We start from the raw sequence: 25,176 nt of genomic DNA on the forward strand, positions 1-25,176 counted from the left end.
TCGAGCTTGTATTACTGCATAAAAAGTTGGTGACACACAAGTGAAATAGAAAATCATCTAAATGTAGACATCATTTTAATTACCAAGAAAAAGTTTTTATTGGTCATAAAGTCCCCAAAATGAAATAGATCTACCAGTGAAATTATCTACAACAGCAATCTTGCTACTGATAAGCATGTTGTTTAGCTGACTTGTCTATATAAGCTGATGGTGAACACAGATCCCCAAGAATTTTGTTTCTGTGGGCTAAGTAAAGCTTGATTTCCTATGTGTTTATGTTCTTCCTTTGTTAAACACCTCACCACTACTAGAGCAATAATACCCTCTTCTCTAGTGGACCTTTGGGATTCTCCCAGTGTGTGAAAGAACAAATGCTGCAGCTTGGAGCAGCAACAGTGATCTCTTGCAAATTGTTGGAAATAAAGTTTTTTAAATAGTTGAGTGGTACCATTAGGTATTTTCTTCAGTGGCACACTATCTGAAGTTCTTGACCTTTACTAAGTAGTTACTGATGTTCACAGCACATGGTGATGCAAAAATACCTCAGCTGAACCATGCCAGCCTAAAATTACCTTGCAGAGAAATTGTGTGGCTGAATTACATGTCATGGTTACATGACTTCTAAGTCTGTGGCAAAAACATGCTGTGTGAATAACTGTGCATTTATTTATACATTTCTTAAAATATTTATAGTTCTCTGAATAGCACAAGCTCCCTGAAAACATCTACTTATCTGGGTGACAGGTTATCACACTGTGTGTATCCATAAGGGGGTACAATGGCCCCAGAGAGTTAGGGGTAGACTCCCTTAAATTACAGTAAACCCCATGTATTTGGGTGACAGCATGCCACGCTCGAGTCATCCTACTCTAAGACCTCGTTCCACACTCTGCCATTTTCACCACCACAGGCTTTCTTGTTTCCCTCCAAGGGCTGCACGGCAGAGTCTCCCACAGCCTGTCTTCCTTCCTCTCCGTTTTTCCACAGCCATATGCGTGGCCGGGGAGGCTCTGCTGCAGCGCCTGAAACCCGGGCCGCTCAAAGCAGCGCGCCGGGGCCGTGCCGGGCCGTGCTGGCAGAGGGAAGGGGAGGGGAGGGGAGGGGAGGGGAGGGGAGGGGAGGGGAGGGGAGGGGAGGGGAGGGCCTCCCCCAGGCGCGGGTGGGCGCTGCCGCGGGCCGCCAATGGAGCGGGAGCGGGAGCGCCGCGCCCACTGGAGGTGCCGTCGCCGGCGGCGGGAGCGGGGGCGCCGCGGGCAGGTGCGGGGGCCGTGTCGAGGGGTGCGGGGTCCCAGCTCCGGACTGTGCCCTGCTCGGGAGCGGGGCGGCGCGGGGGCGCACGGCGGGGAAGAGGAGCGGGCAAAGGGAGGATGCCTGTCCTGCAGTACAGCCAGCGCCGGGAACGCGGGCGGGGTGGGTCGTGCCAACACCGCCCCCCCGACGGTCTCTGCCGCTAATGCCGTTTTTCTGCCGCTGCGCAGGAGCCCTTGCGAATGTAATTCACCTGCCGCTGTCTTCAGCAGGAAAGAGGCTAATCCCATTTGGCGATTTAGCGGGCCCGCCGCCAGCAGGTGAGGCGGTGGCGGAGGTGGGTGCCCGGCCGGCCCGGGGCCTACCAGGATGCCCGGTGAGTACCCCCGGCCGGGGACCGGCGTTCCGCAGCCCCCCTTGCGCTCAGCAGCCTCTCGGGCGGGAAGGGTCGCTCGGCAGCGCAGGCTGGTGCCCCCCGGGCTTTCGTCCTTCTCGCACCCCGATGCGGGCGAGGGTCTTAGCGGTTTCCTTATCAGCAGTGCTTATCGTCCTGTGCTGTAATTAGCAGCTTCAGATTGGGATTTTAACTGTCTGGGTGCTGGAGTGAAATAGCTGAGCTCCTTTATGTGTTCTGCTTGTACGTACAGGTTGGCCTGCTCGGGTCTGTGTGCGCTTTCCCGGTGGATCCGCAGGGTGACAGCCTGGGGTTGGCTCCCTCAGTCTAAGGCAGATTCAGAGAAATCTTTCTCGTGCCCCTTCTTGCAAAACAGCGGTATTGGTCTTATTCGATTATCCTTAAAGCCGTGAGATACTGATTTTAGGGATAACCAGATGTGGTGGGTAAAGGTGCCGTTTTGTTTCTTGAACATGCTCTGAAAAACAAGGGAAAGGTTGAGCAGCAGCTCCCCCAAAGCTGGGTTTACTGAACAATTTGAAGGATGTCACGTATTCAGCCTGATGGATCCCAAGGTTGAACTCCTGTATGTGGCACCTCAGCACCACTGGGAAGATGCAAAAAGGGAGTCTGCAAATTAAAGGATTAGAGAATTTGGATTTGTTTGGCTTGTTGTTTTGGGGTTTATTTTTGTTTAAAGGAAGGTGTGGAAAGCCTGGAAACATCTAACTTGATATATAACAATTGCTCTGTTCTGTCTTTGGATTGCTTAAGCAATTATTACTAATGTTTTTCAAACTGGTATGTAACTGTTTTGTAACTAGTTTTGGGTGCTATGCCTTATGCCTATTTACATATTGTAATGTTGCATTTCAGTTTTTATGAGGGTCGTTTACTATTTTGAATAACAAAATTGCAGGCTCTTGAAGCAGAATGTAACTTCTTAACTGAAAAATACATAGTAAAAGCTACAAAGAATTGGAATCAAGTCCTCTTCCAACACAACAGTCACAATCCTGTCTACTAAAATTCAGTATTGTTTTAATAAGAGATAAGAGCAGATCTGCTTTTGGATCAGGCAGAACTTCATTAGGCCAAGAGAAATATTGCATTCCATTGAATATCAGTTTATATTGTTATGAAAAGGTCTGTGTAAAGTGTTGCCTATTTATTTTCATTACTAATGTAAATGTTTCTACTACTGGACCCAACTTGAGAAAGCTGTAAATTTTTTACTAGGGCAAGAGTTACCTCTTTACTGAAAACTTGCATAATAATTTCTGATGGGGGTCTGACACAGGTTATTGTCTGATAGTGTTATTCATTTACCTACTTGTAACGAAATACTTCTCGACTGCTCGTAACGTTGTGGGTGTCAGCTGGAGCAGAGCTTTCTGTTCCAAGACGTGGTTGTGCTATGTCAGAGAAGTGACAAGGCCTGTTGCTTGCTTTGTCTTTGTGGTAGTCTAACACATTTTCACTGAGACATGCTTCTGGGGGAGGATTCACAGAGACCTATGTGTGGGAGGGGAGTAACAAAATCGTTGTTAGGGAACGTGCTGTGAGCTGGGGCTGTTATGTCATTGTCGCTTGGGATTTCAGAAAGGTGCTTTGGGCTCAGTGGGCACAGGTCCAGACTGTAGCCTGCTCGTCCTGCAGGTTGTCTCTGAAGTAGTAGGGGGGAGGTGACAAAAGAGCAACAGATGGTATTGGGGAGGGATTTAAGAAAGCAATTGTACAATGTTGGTTAGCATGAATGGCAGCACACACCTAACTAGCCTGTTGGAGGCGTTTGGCTATTGACTTATCTTCTCTTATTTTTATGCATGAGATGACAATGTGTTATTTAGAATATGCTTGTAGAAAAATCATAACATAGGAGTGTCTGGTCTCCTGTTGCAATTTTGGACTGGGCAGCTTGGTAAATTTGAGTTGTTCCTCTAGGAGCAACAGTTAAAGCCCATTTATCCTTTCTCTGTCTATCAGAAGAAATATGAAAATACATTTTAAAAGTTCTGTCTCGTGGATTATGGAAAAAACCTTCCTACCATATTTAAACTTGTCTTGAAGCTGGCAGGTGCATCTGGGTCACTCAGTGGTTGTTATTATCAGACAGTCCTGATTCTCAAAATGGGTACCTGGTGTTTGTTAATTTCCTTTGAACATCAAAGTGAGCATCACCTTGTCTGCTTGCTCCGTCCATATTTGAAGTAAGGCTTTTAGATGCCCTAGAGTTGGTTTTCATGCCGGTTAAAGAATTTTGCCTTTGGCAGTGTCTGAGGTACTACTGCCATCAGTAAGTAGCATAAGAAGTTGGCGATCTTGGCTAAAAAAGATGTAACAAGTTCCACATAAGATCACCCTGACTGTAGTGACTCATATACTTTTGCTTTCTTTTCTGTGTGGCTATCTGTAGCTTCAGAGCAGGTTCTAAAATAACTCACCAAGTTACTTTCTTGAAAATCCTTGTTTCGTTCTAAGAAACTATTGTTAGGTAATAAAACTGAGGAGCCACTACTGATGATAATGATTTCTTAATTTGCATCATCATATGCTGTGTGGCAATCCATATAAGAGAAATGAGCAGATTTATAAATTCATATGATAGGGTTTTAATAGGATTCTAATCATACACTTACTTTTCTCATAATTCTCTGATAGTGGTATTAGCAATAAAGATCCACAACTTGAAAACAATTTGCTTGAAAACTTAATCTTCTTCACACTAGGTGTTGTCCATAAAAAAACCCTACTGTCATTCAGCACAAAGAATTGGAAGTTATGCATAGTGGTGTTCTTGACAATTTAAAAAAAAACCCAGTGGCAATGAGTTCTAAATACTTACACCTTTGGATTTCAAACTTAAAAGATCAAATCTTCTTTTGCAGCTTAAAGTCAGCAAGTGAAACCCTGTGTACATTAGAATTAATGCAGCATTGTCCCGATTTCAGTTACATGGGGACAGTTTACTTTCATAAGTTTATATGAAAACCTGATCCTTAGTTTTCGGTAATAAAAATAAAATGTTTACTTAAGAGGACAATATTCCAAGGACATTTATAAATAAGGCAAGTCAAGTGACACTTTTTCCTTGAAAGCAAGGATTAGATGAAAGAAGAAGTAATGATAAAATATTTTGATTTCAACCCCCCTATGGTTCCTTAATGGATTAATGATGCCCCTGTAGGATTTTAAAATAGCTAGAACATGCTTCTCTCTTTGCACCAGAAATATTTTAATGTAGAATTGTTTCAGTCAAAAGTTTGACTATCTGTTTAATTAATCATTCACTGTATTAAGAAGGCCATAACATGTATCTCACATCTGATTCTCAAAACAGACACTTGGTTTCTTTGTGAGGTATCAGAAAGACTTCCTTAGAAGCAGTATTTGTTTGGCAGTTTACTTCCTTGTGGTTATGACCACAGCTTTTGCTCCAGAGGTACAGGGCATGAAAGCATGTCTAGGATGTGGTAGTTTGCCATACCAGCTTGATGAACTGTTTGATGATTAGCTTGTGTGGTTTTATATGTATTACTTAAGTAGAGATTCAGTTTCTGTAGCTAAAAGTATTTGCAAAAGCAATGCAAAGATTGTGTTCAGCTTCGTGGTTGTTATTTAAAACCGTATTTTAAGATTTAAACTCTCACTCATTTCACAGCTTGCTTTTTGTATTAACCTACCTCCCACATTCCTCTCAGTAGTTGTTTTATTACCTTTCTTTGGCTGAAGATGCTTGTTGCCCAACAAAAGGGCTTTTCTTTGTTGACTTTTTGTCTTTTCAGAGTAATTTTATTGTTTAAGTAGCCTTCAGTGTCTTTTTGGTTTATATTGATTTTTATGGATGCTTATATTTATTCCTTTAACCTTTTGGAAGATTGCAGTAGGAGCAGTTTACTTGCACAACTGTCCTTTTAAAGTAACTTCTTATTCATTGTTTTCTGGAACACCCATAACTTGTTTGAACTGTTACAATAACAGGAGTTTTGAAAGCTCATTTTTTAATTTGCTTCTTCTGGAAATTGTCATTAGAAATATTATTGGAGTTTACTTAGCTGTGAGTTCTGCAAACTATTTTAAATTTGGGTGGGTGATTCAGGCTTTTTGGCCAAGTTTGACACTACGAGGATTCTCCTAAGGTGCAGAGATGTGTTGCAATGTCAGCAAACATAATGTATATAATGCTGGATTTGAATTCAGGTCTGGCTGGAGATGAGTGAGAGGTAGGGGCAAAAAGGGGGGACAAAGACAACACACCAGTGAGTCTGTGCTTTGCTCTAGATTTGGAGGACATGAAAAATGAAAATACTTAGTATCTGAGAGCTTAATATTCACAAGCACCAACCATACTTTATTGCATAACTTGATGTTAGGCTAGAGGTTTGAGCTCATTAATTTTGGCAGCCTCTGGCTGAGGCAGCCATGAGGTCATATTTTGGGTTCTCTGCAACTAGTTCTCTGAGATTCTTTCCTAGTGTCTCTCACAGACCCTGGAAACTGTATGACAGGGGGTTTATGCTGCTATTGTTTCGTTGTTTTGATTTATTTAATGTAATTGCTTGTGCCTTAGGGTGACAGTGGTTGTAAACAAGTATTTCAGTGCAAGTGTTTATGAAACTCTGTAGAGCTCAGTGGAATTCCCCTCATCTGTGTGAACTGCTTGTCTTGTTCTGGTTAATTTTGCAGCCTAGAATGCTGAGGTCATCCTTCTGCTCCAAGAAGGCTGTTCACCTTGCTGAGTCATTGGTTCTGGCTCATCCCAGGAGAACTCTGATAGTGGTGGTTCTGTCAGAGGGCAGAGCTGAAGAAGCAGCCCCTAACGATACTGCCACAGGCCTGGTATCTCTACAAAATACATTATGTCTCCTGTTGTGCAGAAGTGTATCTTTCCTTCTTTTTTTAATTGTGACTTTTTTCCCACGTGTTTCTTGACAATGGGGAACACTCCTAATTTTCTTGGTGTTACTTGAGGTAAGGATCCTCAGCTTCTGGGAGGTGTACCAATCTTGGTAGCAATTCCTCTGCATTTGCTCAGCCAGCACCAGTTACTCCAGTACAAAGAGGACAGAGCAAAGAATAATGTCTGTTAGTGATGTTATGGAAAGAAGAATATTTCTGGCTAGTACTCAACATTTTGTTCTTTTCCTTAGCTTTTGGCACTGTATAAACAGGAACATTTTCCTTTTTGGTTGTATTATATTATGTTAGATAAATCTCAAACCTAAAGATTTACAGTTTTGGCTTTTCTTGGTTGACATTATGTTTAGACAGTAAGACTTAGAGAATTATTTGTTTAAGGCTAGTCCAAAAACTTCATGCCTGTCATTATGTAAATCAGGTAATCAAAAATAACACAATTGAGAAACATACATAGTGCAGTCACATTCACTGGATTTTCTATTTGATTGTCTTCTGGGGGGAGTTTGGAAGAGAAAAGAGTTTATCACAGAAACTGCAGGTTGTTATAAAACCACAGCCTGTTGTTTAGCTAGAGGAGGAGGGAATCTGCCAAAAGAGCTTGTGTTAGAGCTGTAAAGTGAACCTTCTGAATGTTTCCTTGCAGTAACAGATCAAGCCTTTGTGACCCTTGCTACCGATGATGTGTACTGTCAAGGCGCTCTGGTTCTCGGACAGTCATTGAGGAACCATAAGACATCTAGAAAATTGACAGTTCTAATTACACCAGAGATTTCCAGTGGGATGAGGTAAGTATTCATGTATTTTTGGAGATTTGATAATATGGAAGAACAAACAACAGCATCAAAGATTTTAGTAGGCTTCCCTGTTGGCTAGTGATTTCTGACAGGAGTCCTAAATAACATCCATGATAAGATTTCAAGCATAATAAGAATTCACTTACAGGAGTAGAGCCTGTGGCTAGAAATTGTCTTAAGCCCATAATTGAGAACTTAAGCTGAAAATTTTGGAACTAAGGTTCGAGTGTCATGCTTTTGAGCTGAAATAAAGGCACTGCTGCTGTTTGTTTGGTTTTTTTTCCCCCCTAAGTGTTTCTCTTTTAGAAAGAGCAAGATATATAACCACCTGTAACATCAGAACTCTCTAAAAACCTAAGGGGCTAGGCTTCAGATGAGTAATCTTAAAATATTGGTGCACAGCTATCATGATGAGAAATTAATTTCTTCTTGCTTCTTTTTTTCAAAATCACTTTCCAATTTGGGTTATGTTTCTACAGCACTACAGAATTGTATTTACACCAATCTGATTAGGTCTGTCGAACTCAAGCCCTGTCATTTGGAGGACTGTGTCACTTGTTAAAAGGAACATGCTGTGCCATAGCTACTTAAGCTCTTAGTTCTGTTATGGCTTAGGCAGTGTGCAAACTCCTGATTTCTGTATGCCATGTGAATATATTTGCAATGCATCTGCTTAAGGAACATGTTTTCACATTTTTCTGTGACTGGATGCACAAAAATCTGTTTTTACAGACTTTTTAATGTATGGATTTTTTTATGTCAGAACACTGTCACCTTCCTGAGGGAATACTGTATCCATTTGACACATGGGTCAATACTAAATCCCCAGGGTTTTTTTCATCCCCATTCAGTGGGAAGAAAAACCTTTATAATATATATTTTTAATCAAAGATAGCATTTTTTTTTGAAAGTACATCCCTGAACTATCCTTCTAAAAATCTGTACCCACTCTTAGATCTTTCTCAGTTGACTCCTGTCCCTTGAAGATCAGGTTGGCAAAAGCTAATGTCCCTGAAATCTAGATTTCAAACAGCACAGGCTTTTCTCTTTCTGTGTTTATGTGATATCCAGGACTTTGCAGTTAATAGCGTAATGCAAATAAATAACCTCTGTTTAAAAGACTTTTTTTCCTGTTGGAAAATTGCCTCCTTCAGTGTTACCTATAAAATTCCCATGAAAGACATGCACAGAAAAAAGTGTCTTCCTAAAAGTCTCATTTGAGATGTTTTGTAGTAATGAGCAAGTATATATTGTCTGTTTGAAAATGTGTAGTTTTGAAGCTGTGTTTACTTAGGCATAATGGGTGCAAATGACTGTGCTGGCAGTGCATGTCTTATCCTGTTCCATGTAGAGAGAACAAAGTATGATGCTGTTCTTTAGAATCAATTGTGCAGGATGAAAGCTGCTTTAATTTCTGTTTGTGTTTATACAGGAGATCAAGTGACTTAAATAAGGATTGTTTTCTCCTTCATACAGCAGCTGTTGCTTTTGAGATGTGCTGGCCCCCATAGTGGAAGAGGCAATGAATGGTTTGTGGTCTGACTGATAGATGTCACTTCAGCAGACTATTTGCAAGGACTTTGCACTTCTGACTTCTTATTCTAACCAATCAATCTAGCCTTGGTTATTGGCATAATTAACATGGTGCTGCTAACATGTGCTGTTTTCATGCCTGAAGTGAACTCTGATGAACTTAGGTCTAAGTACCCTTCTTTCTCTCCACTGCTCACTCTGGTAGGTCAGTCCTCCACAGTGTATTTGATGAAGTAATCCAGGTGGATGTGCTTGACAGTGCTGACTCAGTCCATTTGGCTCTAATGCAGAGGCCAGAACTGGGTGTAACCTTTACTAAGCTTCACTGTTGGACTCTTACTCAATTCAGCAAATGTGTGTTCATGGATGCAGACACTTTGGTGAGTAGAGTGGGAGCTGTGGAAACATTTGGGTCTGTCTCCTCAGTGTGGGATAATTCCTTGTCAGGCAGCCTAGCAGCTTGTGAAGTGACCAGATTTGCTGCTCACAGTTTTGCTGGCTGCATAAAAATAAATTAATTCTTAGGGAAAGTAGCCTCAGGATTGTCATCAAAAGAGATCACAAACTCACTCTGTGCACAGAGGCTTCTGATAGATGTTTAAAACAGATCTCTCTCATATACTTTTGTTTCTAATTATTCTGGTGAGGAAGGCAGGCTGGTTTTAAAATGGAAAAAAAAATTTCCAGAAACATTAATTCCTTTTTTTTTAAAAGCTTTTAGAAGTATAGAGATAAAAAATGGCCATAATTTTGACACAGACAATCATGTCAACCTTCCCTTGCACTTTCATGGCTCACTTTGAAAGTCTGGGATACATTTTAATTTAGTAGAATAGTATTTGAATCAGAAACCAAATTAAGTTATTCTTCTTGAGGAGAGAGGCTTATGATTTCCTGATTTACATTAAAGTTAAAGGAGGAAGGCAAATTTTTGTCCTTGTTTTAAATTCAATTAAGTAATCTTTCTCCGGAAAAAAATTTTCTTCTGGTTTTCACTGTTATAGGTGGGGTCTTGACTTTCAGTGACTGCACAGCTATCTTTCCATCAACTTTAAATGTCATCTGGGCCTTAACCTGATTGATTTTCTCACTTCTGTGTAAGCTTAAAAAACAAAGAACTTAACTTACATTAGAAAACTAGTAGCAAGATACGGTTTTTCTACTACCCCTTTAGTCAGTCTGTTGCTAGCCCAAATTATTTAGATACACAGTTTTCATTCAGGTCTGTTGCAGTTACTGAGAATAATGAACTATGAACGGTGAGCTAAGAAAGAAGGAAACTGTGTATTTTCAGAGTATGTTATAATATTTAAAAGGACCTTCTAGATGGTCTCCAAGGTTCATGAAATAATAACACAGGTTCTGTGCTTTCATCAGAGAAATCTTGGAGAACCACAATCAATGTTGCCTTATTATATTAAAAATAGGGGTTCTGACCCCTAGCACAATTTACATTGCCAATACTTTTATGCCCTGCAAGCCATATACTAGACCAAACTAGCAATTTACTGCATTGGTACTAATTTAGCAATTCATGTTTTAGATAAACATTTCTTCTAAGATTTTCTTTCTTTTCCTGCTCTCTCTAAGGTGCTTTGCAATGTTGATGAATTGTTTGATCGAGAAGAGTTTTCAGCAGCTCCCGATTCTGGCTGGCCTGACTGCTTTAATAGTGGAGTATTTGTGTTCCGTCCCTCTTTGAAAACTTACAACCTACTGCTCCAGTTTGCTGCTGAACATGGCAGCTTTGATGGTAAGGGGCAAGGCATAAGGAATGAAGTGCAAGTCATAGTTTCCATGCTATCAGGTAGAAAAGACGAAAGCAGGAGTTCTCTGCGCTTTGTGTAATTCTGCCCCACAAAGAATTAAAGGTGCAGAACTTTGCCTCTTATGCTGTATTTAAGACCTGTGGATTTAATGTGGACTGTGCTTCCCAGAAAAGGGCAATGAAGGGACGTTGGATCTGAATCTTGCTCAGTAAGTTTTAATTTTGCTGTCTGGCTTAGGAGAGAGAAATACAGCTGATCTTCAGTCTTCTGCTCTGAGGGAGACCAAACCCTACTCCTTTCTTCATATATTACAATAGAACTTCATTTGCACTGAACTTGCATCGGAGTGAATCAGGTATTATTCACTTGTACCTGCTCACATGGCCATATTTTCAAGCCCAAGTTGCTGTCCCACGAACACACCAGTCTCATTCCCATGCTTGGATGTGAAATTTTGATATAAATTTGAGTGTACACATAATACATAATTCTGGTAATACTGTTTTATGTATTCTTTAGGAGGTGATCAAGGATTGTTGAATAGCTTCTTCAGCAACTGGGCAACAGCAGATATTGGCAAACACTTACCTTTCCTCTATAACTTAAGCAGCAGTGCTGTATACACCTATGTTCCTGCTTTCAATCAGTAAGTAGTAACACTTCTGACTGACTGTAAACCTCTGTAATTTGTTAACAGACATCCTTCTGTAAGAGAGAGTAATAGTGGCATATTCTGTTGATGAGAAATTACAGTAGTAACAAATGATCTTGTGTAAAAGCCATGCAATAGAAGCTTAAAGGCAATATGAATGTCTTGCATCTGGACACAGGGAGAGTCCCAGAGTTCTCTACACTGTCTCATGTTCTTTCACAGAAGCTTCTTTCATGTTTGAAAAGATGTAATTACTTTGGCATTAGGTTCTGACAGCTCTACTTTTAAACTTGTTCCTTTCATTTTGAGTAATTTCTATGAGAAACAGTTGGAGTTGTTGTTTAAATTTTTTGAACCACTTCTTAGGTTCTTCTGTGAAACAAAATTTGTGCTACTAATTATATGACTTCAGACGATGCAGTTGAAAAATTTTCAGGTAAAAAGAAAGTTGGATTTAAGGTGTTATGAATTTCTGTTCCAGTTGCACAATACACTCTTACTGGGAGGTGAAATTACGTCAATATAATTAGTAGTAATTTTTAATATGAAATCAGTAATAACCAATTATGTTGATTTAATATTTGAAGTGGTATTTGTTTGTGAACAGAGCAGGCAGGAGGACTGGAAATGGTACTGCATGAGCCTGTCCGTTCTCTTCATGAGCTTTTCTACTAGAATGAGCAGCTGGAAGCGAATGGCAATGCAACATTTTGTATTTTAAATGAGATGACTTAAACTAATAAGATAGAAAAAAAAAATTAAAATATATACTCATCTTGAATGTGTTACTGCTGCAAAATGTCCAATTATCTCACCTGTGAGAGTGTGTTTCTTTAGGAGTTTATATATGCTAAAAAAATATTTAATGTATGTTTGATCTCTACAGTTTTGGTAGAGATGCCAAAGTTGTTCACTTCTTGGGAGCGACAAAGCCCTGGAACTACAAATACAACCTTCAGACAAAGAGAGTTATGCAGGATGACACAACCTCTGGATCTTTTCATCAACTGTCATTTCTTGCCCTCTGGTGGAATATATACAGTGCCAGTATACTGCCTTTGTTAGAAAAACTTCAAAAGATGGAAGAATCAGAATCCAAGGAATGCAAGGTAACTGATAAGGAGTTAGTTGGAATATGTCGAAATCAAAAACAAAAATTCTGAAAATTTTATGTTTTTAGAGGAAGAAATTACATGATGTGGTGGGCTAACCCTGGCTGGACCCCAGGTGCCCACCAAAGCCACTCTATCACTCCTCTCCTCAGCTGGACAGGGAGAGAAAACATAACGAAAGGCTCATGGGTCCAGATAAGGACAGGGAGAGATCACTCACCAGGTACTGTCACAGGTGAAACAGGCTCAACTTGGGGAAACGAATCAAATTTATTACCAGTCAAATCAGAGTAGGATAATGAGAAATAAACCCAAAACTTAGATCAACTTTCCCCCATCCCTCCGTTCTTTCTGGACTCAACTTAACTTCCTATTTTCTCTACCTCCCCCCCGCAGTAGCACATGGGGATGGGGAATGGGGGCTGTGGTCAGTTTATCATGTGTTGTTTCTGCTGCTCCTTCCTCCTTGTGGAGAGGACTCCTCACACTCTTCCCCTGCTCCAGTGTGGGATCCCTCCCACAGAAGACAGTCCTCCATGGATTTTTCCAACATGAGTCCTTCCCATGGGCTGTAGTTTTTCATTAAGTACTCCGGCATGGGCTTTCCTTCCATAGGGTGCAGTCCTTCAGGAACAGACTGCTCCAGCATGAGTCCTCCATGGAGTCACAAATCCTGCAAGCAAACCTGAGTGCAGGCTCCTCTCTCCATGGCTCCACAGGTCCTGCCAGGAATCTGCTTCACTGTGGGCTTCCCATGAGGTTGCAACCTCCTTCAGGCATCCACTGGCTCCAGTATAGGGTCCTCCACAAGCTGCAGGGGGACAGCTGCCTCACCATGGTCTGCTCCATGGTCTGCAGGGATGTCTCTGCTCAGGCACCTGGAGCACCTCCTCCACCTCCTTCTGCACTGACCTTGGTGTCTGCAGGGTTGCTGCTCTCACATATTCTCACTCCTCCACCTGCAGTTGTCCAGTTGCACAGCAACTTTTCCTCCTTCTTAAATCTGTTATCCCAGAGGTGCTATCACCGTCACTAACGGGCTTGGCCTTGGCCAGTGGCAGGTCCATCTTGGAGCCAGCAGGCATTGGCGCCACTGGACATGGGGGAAGCTTCTAGCAGCTTCTCACAGAAGCTACTCCTGTAGCCCCCCACTGTTGTAGGGTATCTGTCAGTAGGTCTTGGTCCGTGAAGAAAAGAAGACACACACACACACACACACACACAAAGAGAGTGATGAGACAAGAGGTGTCTGCTGCTTCAGAGCAGTAGGCAGGTTTTATGGAGCTCGCTGGCCCCTACTTTCCCACAGACATAATGTAAACATATTTTCACAAAAACACCTAGGAATTTAACACCTGCACACAATCAACAACCTCGTCCTTGTACTGTTATCCTTTTTTAGATAACTCCCTAAAACTCAAGGCTGTGTCCATGGGAATGTTTAATTAGCCTCACTGTTCTTCATGGGAAAGGCCTCACACCCTGCAATATTTCAAGCTCCTCAAGTTTCAGGGGTCCCGGGGGCTTCGTGGACCTGCCACTTCCCCCCACACCCTGGTACCAAAACCTTGCTGTGTAATCCCAATACAGGTGGTCTGTTGATTGGTAGTAGCACTGATTACTTGTAGAAGCATCCAAAGTAGCAGTTTGGAAAGCCAATAGTACTAAAAACCCCTCCTAAAGATTTACTGCAGCCCTCTTCTTAATTTATAAACCATTTTTTTGGCAATGTATGTGCATAGATTCTGCAAATTAAAGACAAATTAGCTGAGGAAGGTGATAATCTGGCTCTGAAACAAACAGACTTTTGTTTTTCTTGAAGCTAAGTTGATATAGACCATCAAACTAATCCTTGAATTATAATAAAATTTCACCTTTTCAGAACTGCATTATAAGTTGTTTCATGATAGTCATAACAAATAAATCAGGATTGCAAAAGCGGAGTTAATTACACTTAGGATGTTATACACAGTACTTGTATGTCACGAAACATTTACTGATCTCTATGCTTTTTTTCTTCTTTGGAGGAAATGCAGAAATCTATGCTTTTCATGAATAGAATAAAAAAATCTGTTGATAAATAGATGATTTCTTTGGGACCAGCAGCATAAAGTAATGTATGGAAGTACAGTTTTTAATTTTGTATCCAGACATGACAAATTAGATCACATTTATGCATATGTAAATATTTCTTAATTTTTTGTAATGTTAAATTATTACCATCCTTGAACTAATTGCATAGTCCCATAGGATCAGTTGAACAATTACCATCAGGGAATAATTTGGTTTGTTAACATCATGACAAATTGGAAGGCAGAGCAAGGAATGGGTATTTTTTGATCTTATACTTTAACATGCTTTATTTTTAAGACATTGTGCATTAAAGAAATACTTTAAATATGGTAACATGAAGGTGGAAATACCTGTTAGATTTACCTCCTGATTATGCTAGCATGCTCATGAGTGCAAAAATCTAAACTGCAACGTGCTCTGAATCTAGGACAGCCCACTTTTTTTTGCGTTAACTTATTCCTTTCATGCTGAAATCCCTCTAAGGAAGTGCAGCTGTTGTAAATAAGATATTACTTTTCTGAAAAATTGTATTTTAGTGGTGAGATGTTCTTGTTTTTGTTAGCACACTTTCAATGGAGTTGAAATTACACTGAAGAAAGTCAGTCCTTGTGTGGCCAATTCACAGCAAAGGCCTGAGCTTCCAGAGCAGGCAAATGAAATAAATCCCACAGTGTGTTCACCTGAGGAACTCACTTTTGAAGCTGTAAGTATGTTGTATATTACTATTTGCACTAACAAAGTAAAATTATATACTAAAAGGAGATTCTTTCATTATGCTTCTGATCTGGGAGATTTTATCTTCAATTTAGCTGTAGCTCTTGAATGTTCTTGCTGGCATCAAAAGTAGTCTAAAGGGTATTTATTTTTTTTAATCTTAAGTCATGCATGCTTGAGGTGTCTGGAGGTTGAAAGAGTTTGCATTGTATTTTAGGAAGAGGTTACTTATTCAAAGCTGTTAGGTACTTAATAAAATGTAATATAAAAAAATCTGTTACCAAAGTAATATTTTGAATATTAATAGTCTTGTGAATTAATATATTTAAAACTAGAATCCTTTCTATCACTCCTCTGTAGAACTTTTTTTTCCCCTCAAGTGTTGATCCAGAAAACTGTTCCCAAAATTTCTGTGAATTGGGCAACAAGGAGAGTCTTGAAAGAATCCACTAATGAACATTTCAGTCTTCCTTTCTTTTGTCAGTTTTCTTGTATTTGTGTATTTCTGTTGCACTGGGTCCCCTTATTGTATGCAGGAGTTAAGTTGGACATAATAACAGAATGCTTCTGCAAGTATAAGTCATTACACCTTGTCTGATAAACCGTGCTATGCAAGGTACAATTGGGAGAAAATAAAATTAGTGTTCTAATGTCATCTGCTATTGTAACTTGTGGACTGCTCTCTAGTAAGATGAAGACAACTTTTAATATGTTCAGTGCTTCATCTCTTTAGACTATAGTTACTCCATAAAGTAAAACTGTAGTCTCCCTTTCCCTTTCCAGGGCTTAAGGAAAATTGTGAGCCTTCCAGCTCTATAACTTTAAAATAATTTATTTGCAAAGAATGTATTTTCTTGTGTGCCTCATGCATCTGACTCCATTGGGAAAGCTCAAACCAAATAGGAACACATTATCAAGGTGTTTGTTTGGGGTAAAAAAAATTATAATGTTCACTTAAAGTAGTTTCATTAAAATTTAAATTTCTATTATTATTTCAATTACTAGGATTGTTTATCAGAAGACCATATTAATTAGAAAAAAATAGCCTGTTTCTCTTCTTACTTAGGAATACCATCATTCCACTTTTTGTTGCTTTGCTTCAGTAGTCCTGTGGGATTGGTTTTGGGGAAAAGACTTCAGAATGGGGTCTGCCTACTCATTTATGTTTTGGTATTTGTCAAAGGCAAATATTTGGGACAATATTTTTTGGGCAATCTATTTTGCCTCTGTTTTGGAATACATTGTTCTGTTCTTATTTCATACATATAAAAAGTTTATGCATCATAGAGGAAGCTGTTACCCTAAAATGAGATTTTTCTTGTTGATGTTTGACCTCAAGAATGGTAGGTGTCTACTGTAAGCTCACTTCCAAAGCTGTATTTGTAGTCACTGAAGAATGACAGACACTTTGAACTTATTTTAGGATGAGATGAACTGCCCTATGGAGGTATTTGTCCTAGATTAATTACAGTAAGAATTTTGATTCAATGCCATTTTGATAGCTTAAGCTAGGTGAGATGAATTTTCTCCTTGGTCATAATGAGCTTCCTTGCTTTTCCTCCCATCACTACTTTCCCCTACCCCAAGACTGAAAGCTGTTGTATTGTATGAATGAAAAAATATTCTCCTAATAAAACCTCAGTGGCTGTATTTTAGCAACCTGTATATGAAGTTGAACCAAGCGATTCTAGCGTCCATCTCTCTGAGCCTGACAGACCTTCAGAACAACCTGTGTCCCATCCTGCATTTCAGGAAACCTCAGAACTGGTACATGTAGCTTTGTGCATTGTACATCTGTTGGTGATTGCATGCATGTCTTAGCTGCCAACATAATTTTCGGGAAATCTCAACTAATTATGATACAATGTGCAAATAAATTCTTTAATCTTTTAGCTATGTAATTTCTTAACTGCTTCCAATACTGGGGTATGATCCCTTTCTAGTGATCTTTTCAAAACTCGGAGTTTTCAAATGGGTATTTTGTGTGCTAACCCCCAAGTAATCAATGCATGGTGTTAATTTTTGTTCTCCAATACTAATACAAGCAAAACTGTTTGGGTTTTTTGTTTGTTTGTTCTGTTTTCTTTGATTTTGGGGGTTTTTGTCTGTTTTTTTTTTTTTTTTAATCTGCTGAAGTGATATTTCCAAGCAAGTGGAAAGGGAATCTGCAGTAGCCTAATCGACTAGGCTTTCCTTTGTGATCTTGCACATGTGAGTGGTGTGAGAATAGGAACAGGCTTGGTGTTGATGGCCTTGACAGGGTGCCAAGGCCTTGTAAGGTACACAACACAGCCATTTTCCTAATTAGGCCTTTTGTATGATTGTGAAGCACTGTGGTGAAATACTTTAAGAAAAAACACCTGTAGCTCCCCTGCAGCCAGAGGTGCTTGGGTCCTGGCTAAAATTCTTCATTTCTAAAAACATGATGATTCCAGTCTTCTTGTTAATTGCATCCAGAGCTGTTGATAAGACTTGCTAATGACAAAGAAAGGAATCTTCCTGCATTACTGCTACTCAAAAATTAAATACAAATGCATACTGCATGTTTGCATATATAGGGAGCAAGCACGCTCTTCAGAATATATACTCATGTTTAGAGTGATGTTGGTTGCAGGTGGGGATACACACAGAAGGATGCAGTACCTAAGCATATAGTGTCATGTTGGCTGTTTGAAATACCTTACCTTGTCTTGCACAAGTCCTGTGCCTTGTCTGCCCAAAACTGGCAGATATAATGGATATTCCAGGGCATTTAGGCAGTTTAAGCCACTGATTCCTGCCCATTAAGTTCTGAAACACTTGTATATTGAATTTGTGAGGGCTTCAGTAGAAGGTCATTCTAATTGATTTCAATTTTGTTTATAACATGAGATGAGTTGTTTGCCTTTAAGCCTCTTTGAGTAGTACTGAAAGCAGGTTTTCAGTGGCTGCCTTGATTAGTCCTTGTTATATTTCACCTTTATTACAGATTATAATTGTTGGGATGTTCCCTTTTTACTGGCATTGGTCAAGCATGGACACAATTTATCTTTTATGTGGTTGAAATTATTGCTAATAATGTCTTGCATTTGTGCACCTATGATAATTGTGAATTCCAGTTCAAGGTCAAGTTTTGGACTCTCATTCAAAATGAACTAGCTATTGGCATAAAGAATAGTGTCATTCTTTTGAATTAATTTGTGCGAGCCATGTGTCTCACATCTGCTAAATAATACTGATCTCACTGGTGTTCAGATAAAACAAATGACCAAAAATTCTAGAAATGTATGTTCACATGAAAGCTTACTGAAAACAAGATTTGCATAGATAAATGGTTACACTTTATTGTAGGAGTTATTCTACTCTAAACAGGCCATATTTGTAAAATTTTTATTGTGTTGTTGCTGAGTATACCAAGGTTTGAGTAAAGATCAGTAAAATAAGTGTTTGGTATGTTCAAAGATGCTATGGAAAGTAGTAAAAGCATGGGAAAATGATCTCACATTATCGAAACAGGAATGGAGGAATGGATGTTTGAATAGTTTGTTTTATTGTTTGAACTGGGAGTGTACAATGCAGAAGTTTGACAATTAAGGCTTAACATCACAACACTGAAATGAGAACAACCAAATGACTGTTCTCCCACTGTTCTGCTTCTTTCCACAGAACGAGGTTGCAGATTCTGTTTCGGAGCTGTCTATTCACCTTAAACCAGCAAAACCAATTCCAGAAGATGAGCGGAGAAAATGGGAGGAAGGGCGCATGGACTACATGGGGAAAGATTCTTTTGAACATATCAAAAAGAAATTGGATGCATTTTTACATTAAGATAGAGTGTACTGTAAAGGCCATCATGATATATGTTTCTTCTATAAATGCAATTCTTGAATACTTGGCTATTTTAACAGTTTACCTGATGCCAGAGGTTATTATGGATCCTCATAGATTCTTGGAGGAGATTAACAGATACAGACTCTTTTTTTTTTTTTAACTTTTAAGTGTGCCTCATCTTTATCGTTACTTATGTCTCATCTTCATTGTTCTCCAACAGTGCCTTCTAAAGAATTATGAATGGTATGCTCTGAGTATGATCTCTCATGTATTTATCACTCTTCCCTGTTCCTCCCCATAGCATTCTGCAGAAACAGTCATGAGTGGGAAACATGCTGAAAATTGAGATTATTTTGGAAGTTGAGTTTATTTCCCAGACTGAGATTATTCCTGAAGTACTTATAAAAGACACTATAAAGCTATTTAAATAAAAAACTTGTTCCAGAAACCAAATTAATGCTTCCAAGGGCAACCATGATGTAGACTTCAATATGAGAAAACAGTGAAGAGATGAAATCCTGTCCTCATTGGAGTCTGCAACAAAACTTTAATTTAAATATGATTAGGATTAGAGGAACTTTAGAGTTCATTTGAGATCACTAGTGGATGTTCTGTGTTTGTTTGTAGGAAGATGCTCAGCTTTATAACTAGTGTAAGGAAGAGTGGTTTAAAACTCTTAAGACAGACTGGTAATGTATGTTAACCTTTTATATTGTTGCTATAGGATACTGTTGCTTTTTAAAAGATTGTTAGCTTTACTTGCATATTCTGAGTTGTGTAGTCAGAGGAAGAAACATGGATGGTATGGTGTAAACCTTCCGGTGCTTTATATAAATTCGTTTACAATACTTCAAACTGCAGCTGATAAAGGCTTCCTTCTCACTCAGGATGATAGCCCCATATTACAGGCAATTTGAGTGCAACTGAAAACACATTTGGCACTTGTTTTAGTAAACAGGCCCTTTGAAGATATTTTAAACAATAGCTGTGTGTGGCAACCAATAAATCTGTGAGGGTTGTTCCAGAAAAAATCTACTGATGAGACACCATTTTATTAAGAATACTTATGGGGGATTGTTTTGTGAATTTGGGTATTTAAATTTGACTTAGCAAGTTTGCCTTAACAAACAAGAAAAAGTACTTTCTTTCAAAGTAAAAAACTTTGAAAGAAAGGATCTTGACAGTCATGCTAATATGATAACAGGTTTGACACAGTTATCTGTAACCTCACTCAATATTAGAATAAAAATTCTGCAGTGATGATGCAGGACTTGAAACATTTTGGTCTTAATATGTCACTAATTTTGGTAGAGATATACATAATGAAATAACTTGGGAATTCTGTTTCAAAATGCTGTTACATTATGCATAAAAGGGATCACCATAGGTGTTAGTGGAGAAAAAAAAGCAGGATAGGAGGGAAGAAGAAATTTTTATTTCTTTTTCCTCCATCAAAAAGAATGTGAGGGTGGGGCAGAGAATACTTGCACAAATTGGGAAATTAATGAAAGAAATTAAAAGTCCTTTAAAAGAAGAAAAACATGTCTTTGAGTATCTTAGAATTACTTTCTAATATTCACAATAGTGGACTTGCTTTTACTTTTGTAGGATTTTTCTGATTTTTATCTAGTTCTCATTTATTCTAAGCACTCTTAAAGAGTGAAACTCATTGGTGTGTCTTCTGCGTATAAGCTTCTAGGTTAAGTTAGATGTTTTAGGGTCAACAGAGAAATGGGGAAGAATCATCTCCCTTTGACTAACCTGGGGACCCTTGATAGCCTGCATCTTTCTGGGTAGGTGACCTTCACATGTTAGTGCAGGTAGGTGCATTCTACCTCTTGGTGCTGTGGCCCAGTGCAGCGCTGTGTGGAGATGGCAGCAGCTGCAGTGTCCTCTTACTCACGTGGCATTTGATCTGCTGGTTAGCCCTGTTTCTTTGTGATCCTTGTGCACTTCTGAGAAAGTTCTCTGTTTTGAAAGCATTGTTGCTGACATAATTCAAACAGGTTTTGAAGACTATAAAACTGGTCATCAGTGTGAACTCATGCTTCGGGGAGGTGTACATTTTACAGTAACAACTAGATCTTACCGGGCACATTAATTAGATTATGAGAGAAAAATTACTGATGTGAAATCAGTAACTGAAAGGTTTTTTATATAGGTGTATGAGTGTAGTAAAAGGAGCTGTGATTGGACAGGTCAAACGGTTAGTATGTAAAATGGTACTGTGTGGCTTATACAATGTTTTGCAAAGAATGTACATTAATGTAATGGAAATAAAAGAAATGGAAAAGACATATGAAGTCATGTACTTATCAGATGATGCAGAGTTACAGGTTGTTTGCACTGTGCCAGGGATTATTATTTGTGACTGACTAGTTACTTTAATTTTTTTTTTAATTTTATTTAATTGCTTTTGAGACATTTAGCATTACCCGCTGAGCAGAATTAAAAGGTTAGACTTATAATTATTCCTACAGACATACATAATTATAATGTTTAGGATCTCTTGAATTAGCACAACAGTATTTTGCTTATTGTATTTCATGGAAAAGTATAGCTGTTAAAGGCCCTGCCCAAGTTTTTACATCCTGTCTTCACATAAAAAAAAAGTTGAACTAATTACACATAATGTAGTGTTGTAGTGGCTTCTAGCACACAACTGTTGTCACCAATGTGTGAGAAGGGAAAATCTTGTATGTGACTCCAGAATTTGCAAGTGCTATGCTTCAGGTACCATTCTGTGCTTTTATGGACATCATTCTGAAATCCTGGGATCACAGGCAGGTCTGAGGGGTGTTATGGGCTGCATGCTGCCATGAACCACAGGGCTGAGGTTTCCTACGTTGAAACACGACTTGGGGAGAAAAAACTTACCAAGCTTTGCCTGGAATTTTTCCACATTAAACTGTGGTATATCCCAAGTATTTTTAGGATGAAGAAAGTTAAGAAGTGTAGGCTATTGCTGTGTGGCAGACCATATTTAAAGAGGACAGCTTGTGTTTAAAACAAAACATGCTGATACTACTTCTGTCATGTGCTTGGAGTTATTCATAGCCTGATTTAGAGGGTAATTTTATTTGCCATACAACAATTTTATTGGGTACTCTTCATGTATAAACAGGAGATAGTGTGGGTTAGACATGTGGGCTAATACACTTTTGTAGCCTACAGTAAAGGAGATATTCATGAAATATCACTTTTCTTAATGCCTGGTGTCTTGTGAGGACTCTTCCAACTGGGTTATTCTTCGTAAATAAGAAGTTTTCTTTGTCTCTCTAGTTCATTCAACTCACAATTGTTTTTCTGAAGCTGGTATTCGAAAAAATGCTTAGTTGTTTCAATTTGGTTTTTTTCACCTTGATTTTTCTGTCCATGAACGGGAGGCTGGATTAGTAGCAGATGGCGATATATGTTTGTGTGCTCCTGTAAACATATAGTTGTTCAACAGCAGCAAGTCTGCAGCATGCCTACTTATTCCTTAATGGATGTGATTCTGTTGCTTTCCTAATCTAAACTGTTTTGATTCCTATGACTTTGAAAATAACATGAGATGGGCCTGTTTTCTTAAGTCACAGCTCATTAATTCACATCTCACATTCCAATTCCCCACCAATTTTCTTGTCATGATATTGAGATTTTATTTATGTAGTTTGATTTTCTTTTTTTTAAAATCAGCCTTTTAAATGAGATTAAATGCATAGTAGTAAATTCTTAAATAGCCTGCAAAAATACATGTCAGTTAGTGGTCATTGAAGTAGTCTGCATCGTCAGTATATTGGTTGCAAAATATCTCAGCTGAAATTCTGTTCATCCTAAGATGGCTGGCTCATAAATAACAATTTCTGTGGTGCTAATGGTTAAAGGGATGACACTCAAGCTTTATTTGCATCCTGGTATAAACTTTCAACTTGTAGTAACATCATATCATAATTACATCAAAGGTAGTTAAAAAAGTACAGTGATATATATTTGACTTCAACATCATAAATAATAATTGTTAGAAAACTGGAAATTATATACTTTGAATAAAGGGAAAAATAGTTGCAAGATTTTTTTCCTGAATTTTACTTTGACTGTTGTCAGAGCCCTTTCGAATTCAACAAACTGGATGGATAAAAAAAATAAATTTCAAGACAGCCAGCCTCTGACTGGTGATTATTTTAGGATTTTCAGGATGGCATGATGTTAGCTGCCTTGGAAAAGTGTTTGTTCCATTTTATGGCACTGTACAGTGTTCTGAACAATGATAAATACATGAAACACTTTGTTTTATTTTAGAGCAATAAGATATTCAAAGCCTTCTCATAGTATTAAATACTTGGAACAGAACTGACTGCATGTGATGGGTGGTTACATGTTTTATCTTTTGTTTAGAGACTATTTTTTTTTTAATTTTTAAACCTCCATAAATTCTTTCTGTTTCCAAACCTTTTACTTACAATTTTTAGACAAATGGCAGAGTAGAAGTCACGGTTGTTTGGATGCTGTAATAACCCCTTTTATTTCAACATGGGGAGTTGAGATTTTTTTAAAATGTTTTTTTCTTACTTTCAAAAAATCTTAATAATGCAGTAGTATGGTAATCAAAAAAAAAAAAAGCTAGGTTTTGAATAAATTTGATTTTTTAATGTAGTTGATTAGATGTAACATTACAATCACAACATTCTAAAAAAATCTTCAGTATTTTATTGAGTTCAATACTGTATATATGACTGCATGTGTGTATTTTAACCTACAATCTGTCAAAAAGCAAGAGGTTTTTTTATATTTACTCCTTCTTTTTGGTCCTTTATGTAAATGCTTCTCAAATATACTGAGAGTCCTTGAGAATTTCAGGCTGGATGAACTTTGAGCTCAAATTACTTTTCTGAGTTTATTTGTTAAACAATTATTTTGCATCCTTGTGATCCATATGCTGGCATTCCCTTGAGTCTCAGCAGGGAGCAAAGCAATGTGTCTAATATTTAAACACGGTGAAGTGAAGTTTCTTAGAAGCTTATTGTCTCAATCCTGTGAGATTTGCCAATTACTCTGTTGAGTCAGTCTAATGCAACAATTCCAAATGTCATTTAATAATGATCAAACAATTTAAGTGGAAGTCAGCTTCGTACAACGTGAATGTCAAACATTTACACAGTACAACCACAGCTCTTTCAGTAAAACAAACTTAATTTGTCACAGAGTAATACTCTCCTCTCTATGGTGTGTGTATTGAACCATGTGTAGGCACATTCTGGTATGGTTATCACTGGCTTGGAGATTGGTTAGTTGTCTCAGGTTTTCCCAACAGGCCATTTTTATGTAATCCTTGCTCCTTTCTACAAAGGGAGAAAAGAAGGGAGAAAGCATATAATTTAGCTTTTATTCTTATATTAATATATTTTGCAAAAGGTCGTTATAGATGACTTTTCAAGCAAACTTAGGGAACTGACTCAAGAGTTTCTTCCTTCCAATGTTATTCAAGCAGTCTTTGTAACAGCTTTTTTACACATTAATGCATTTTATGCAAAAGTGTGCTTGAGGATAACTCTTGGGTGATGTTGGGTTCACCTGCTTTAACGGAGAATGTACATTTGCCAAGAGATCAGAATAATAGCGTGTGCAGATCTTATGTGATCTGGTTAGAGTATATACAGACAAAGAGATCTGCAACCACTCCTGGCTAGGATCTGCATGAAATGGGTAAAATAATTAACCTCCATTCTCTGCCTACCACTCCTCAAAATTTTTATCTTTTAAGATACATTTAGATTTAGACAATAAAAGGAGCTTAGGACTGAAAAAATCTTCTCTCCTGTCCCTCATGTTTTTTGAAGTGATGTGCATCCTGTTCACCAATTTTCCATTACGTTGTTCTCCTTGTCGCCTGCAGATCACCTCTGTGTGCACTGTCTGCCTCTCCCTCTGTGTATGGGAAAAGCACATTTCTCTTTGCCTGGTTGAGGTTTCTTAGCAGTGAGTTAACAAAAGCCAGTTATGCTATGCTGCCAGCCCTAATTCTTCCTCCTCCTGTCTGAAAGCCCCTCTGGCTTTCCACAGATGCCAGCCAAGATAAAATTATCTATGTTTGGATGTCAGGAAGGCACCATGGATATCTACGTGACTCCTTAACATCTGACTCTATATGGCAGTTTAGCAAATTTAACTTTCAGAA

The 25,176-nt window shown here is 38.7% G+C and overlaps 1 protein-coding gene across 3 annotated transcripts; it reads left to right on the forward strand.

Annotated features, from left to right (window-relative positions):
• Positions 1-1,242: 1,242 nt before the first annotated feature.
• Positions 1,243-23,433, forward strand: GYG2 (glycogenin 2). 3 transcript variants are annotated; one of them, XM_051809135.1, is made up of 10 exons: positions 1,243-1,257; positions 1,479-1,624; positions 7,206-7,347; positions 9,095-9,269; positions 10,480-10,642; positions 11,178-11,304; positions 12,197-12,419; positions 15,058-15,198; positions 16,866-16,976; positions 18,855-23,433. In XM_051809135.1, the coding sequence occupies exons 2-10, from the start codon at positions 1,618-1,620 to the stop codon at positions 19,014-19,016; spliced, it is 1,251 nt and encodes a 416-aa protein (XP_051665095.1). In that variant the 5' UTR covers positions 1,243-1,257; positions 1,479-1,617; the 3' UTR covers positions 19,017-23,433. The 3 variants fall into 3 exon arrangements, with proteins under 3 accessions (XP_051665095.1, XP_051665096.1, XP_051665094.1); XM_051809136.1 differs by lacking the exon at positions 1,243-1,257 and having other exon boundaries at positions 1,298-1,624; positions 16,852-16,976; positions 18,855-18,999; XM_051809134.1 differs by lacking the exon at positions 1,243-1,257 and having other exon boundaries at positions 1,302-1,624.
• The last annotated feature ends 1,743 nt before the right edge of the window (positions 23,434-25,176 follow it).

The sequence above is a fragment of the Manacus candei genome, unplaced genomic scaffold, assembly GCF_025592945.1.
Source record: "Manacus candei isolate 608988 ecotype Guabito, Panama unplaced genomic scaffold, ASM2559294v1 h1tg000075l, whole genome shotgun sequence".
In the NCBI taxonomy this organism is placed as follows: Eukaryota; Metazoa; Chordata; class Aves; order Passeriformes; family Pipridae; genus Manacus; species Manacus candei.

Coding starts and splice junctions, on each gene's coding strand:
- GYG2 (XM_051809135.1), top strand. Junction 10,643..11,177: donor TGAACATGGCAGCTTTGATG/GTAAGGGGCAAG, acceptor TGTATTCTTTAG/GAGGTGATCAAGGATTGTTG. Junction 16,977..18,854: donor TTCAGGAAACCTCAGAACTG/GTACATGTAGCT, acceptor TTCTTTCCACAG/AACGAGGTTGCAGATTCTGT.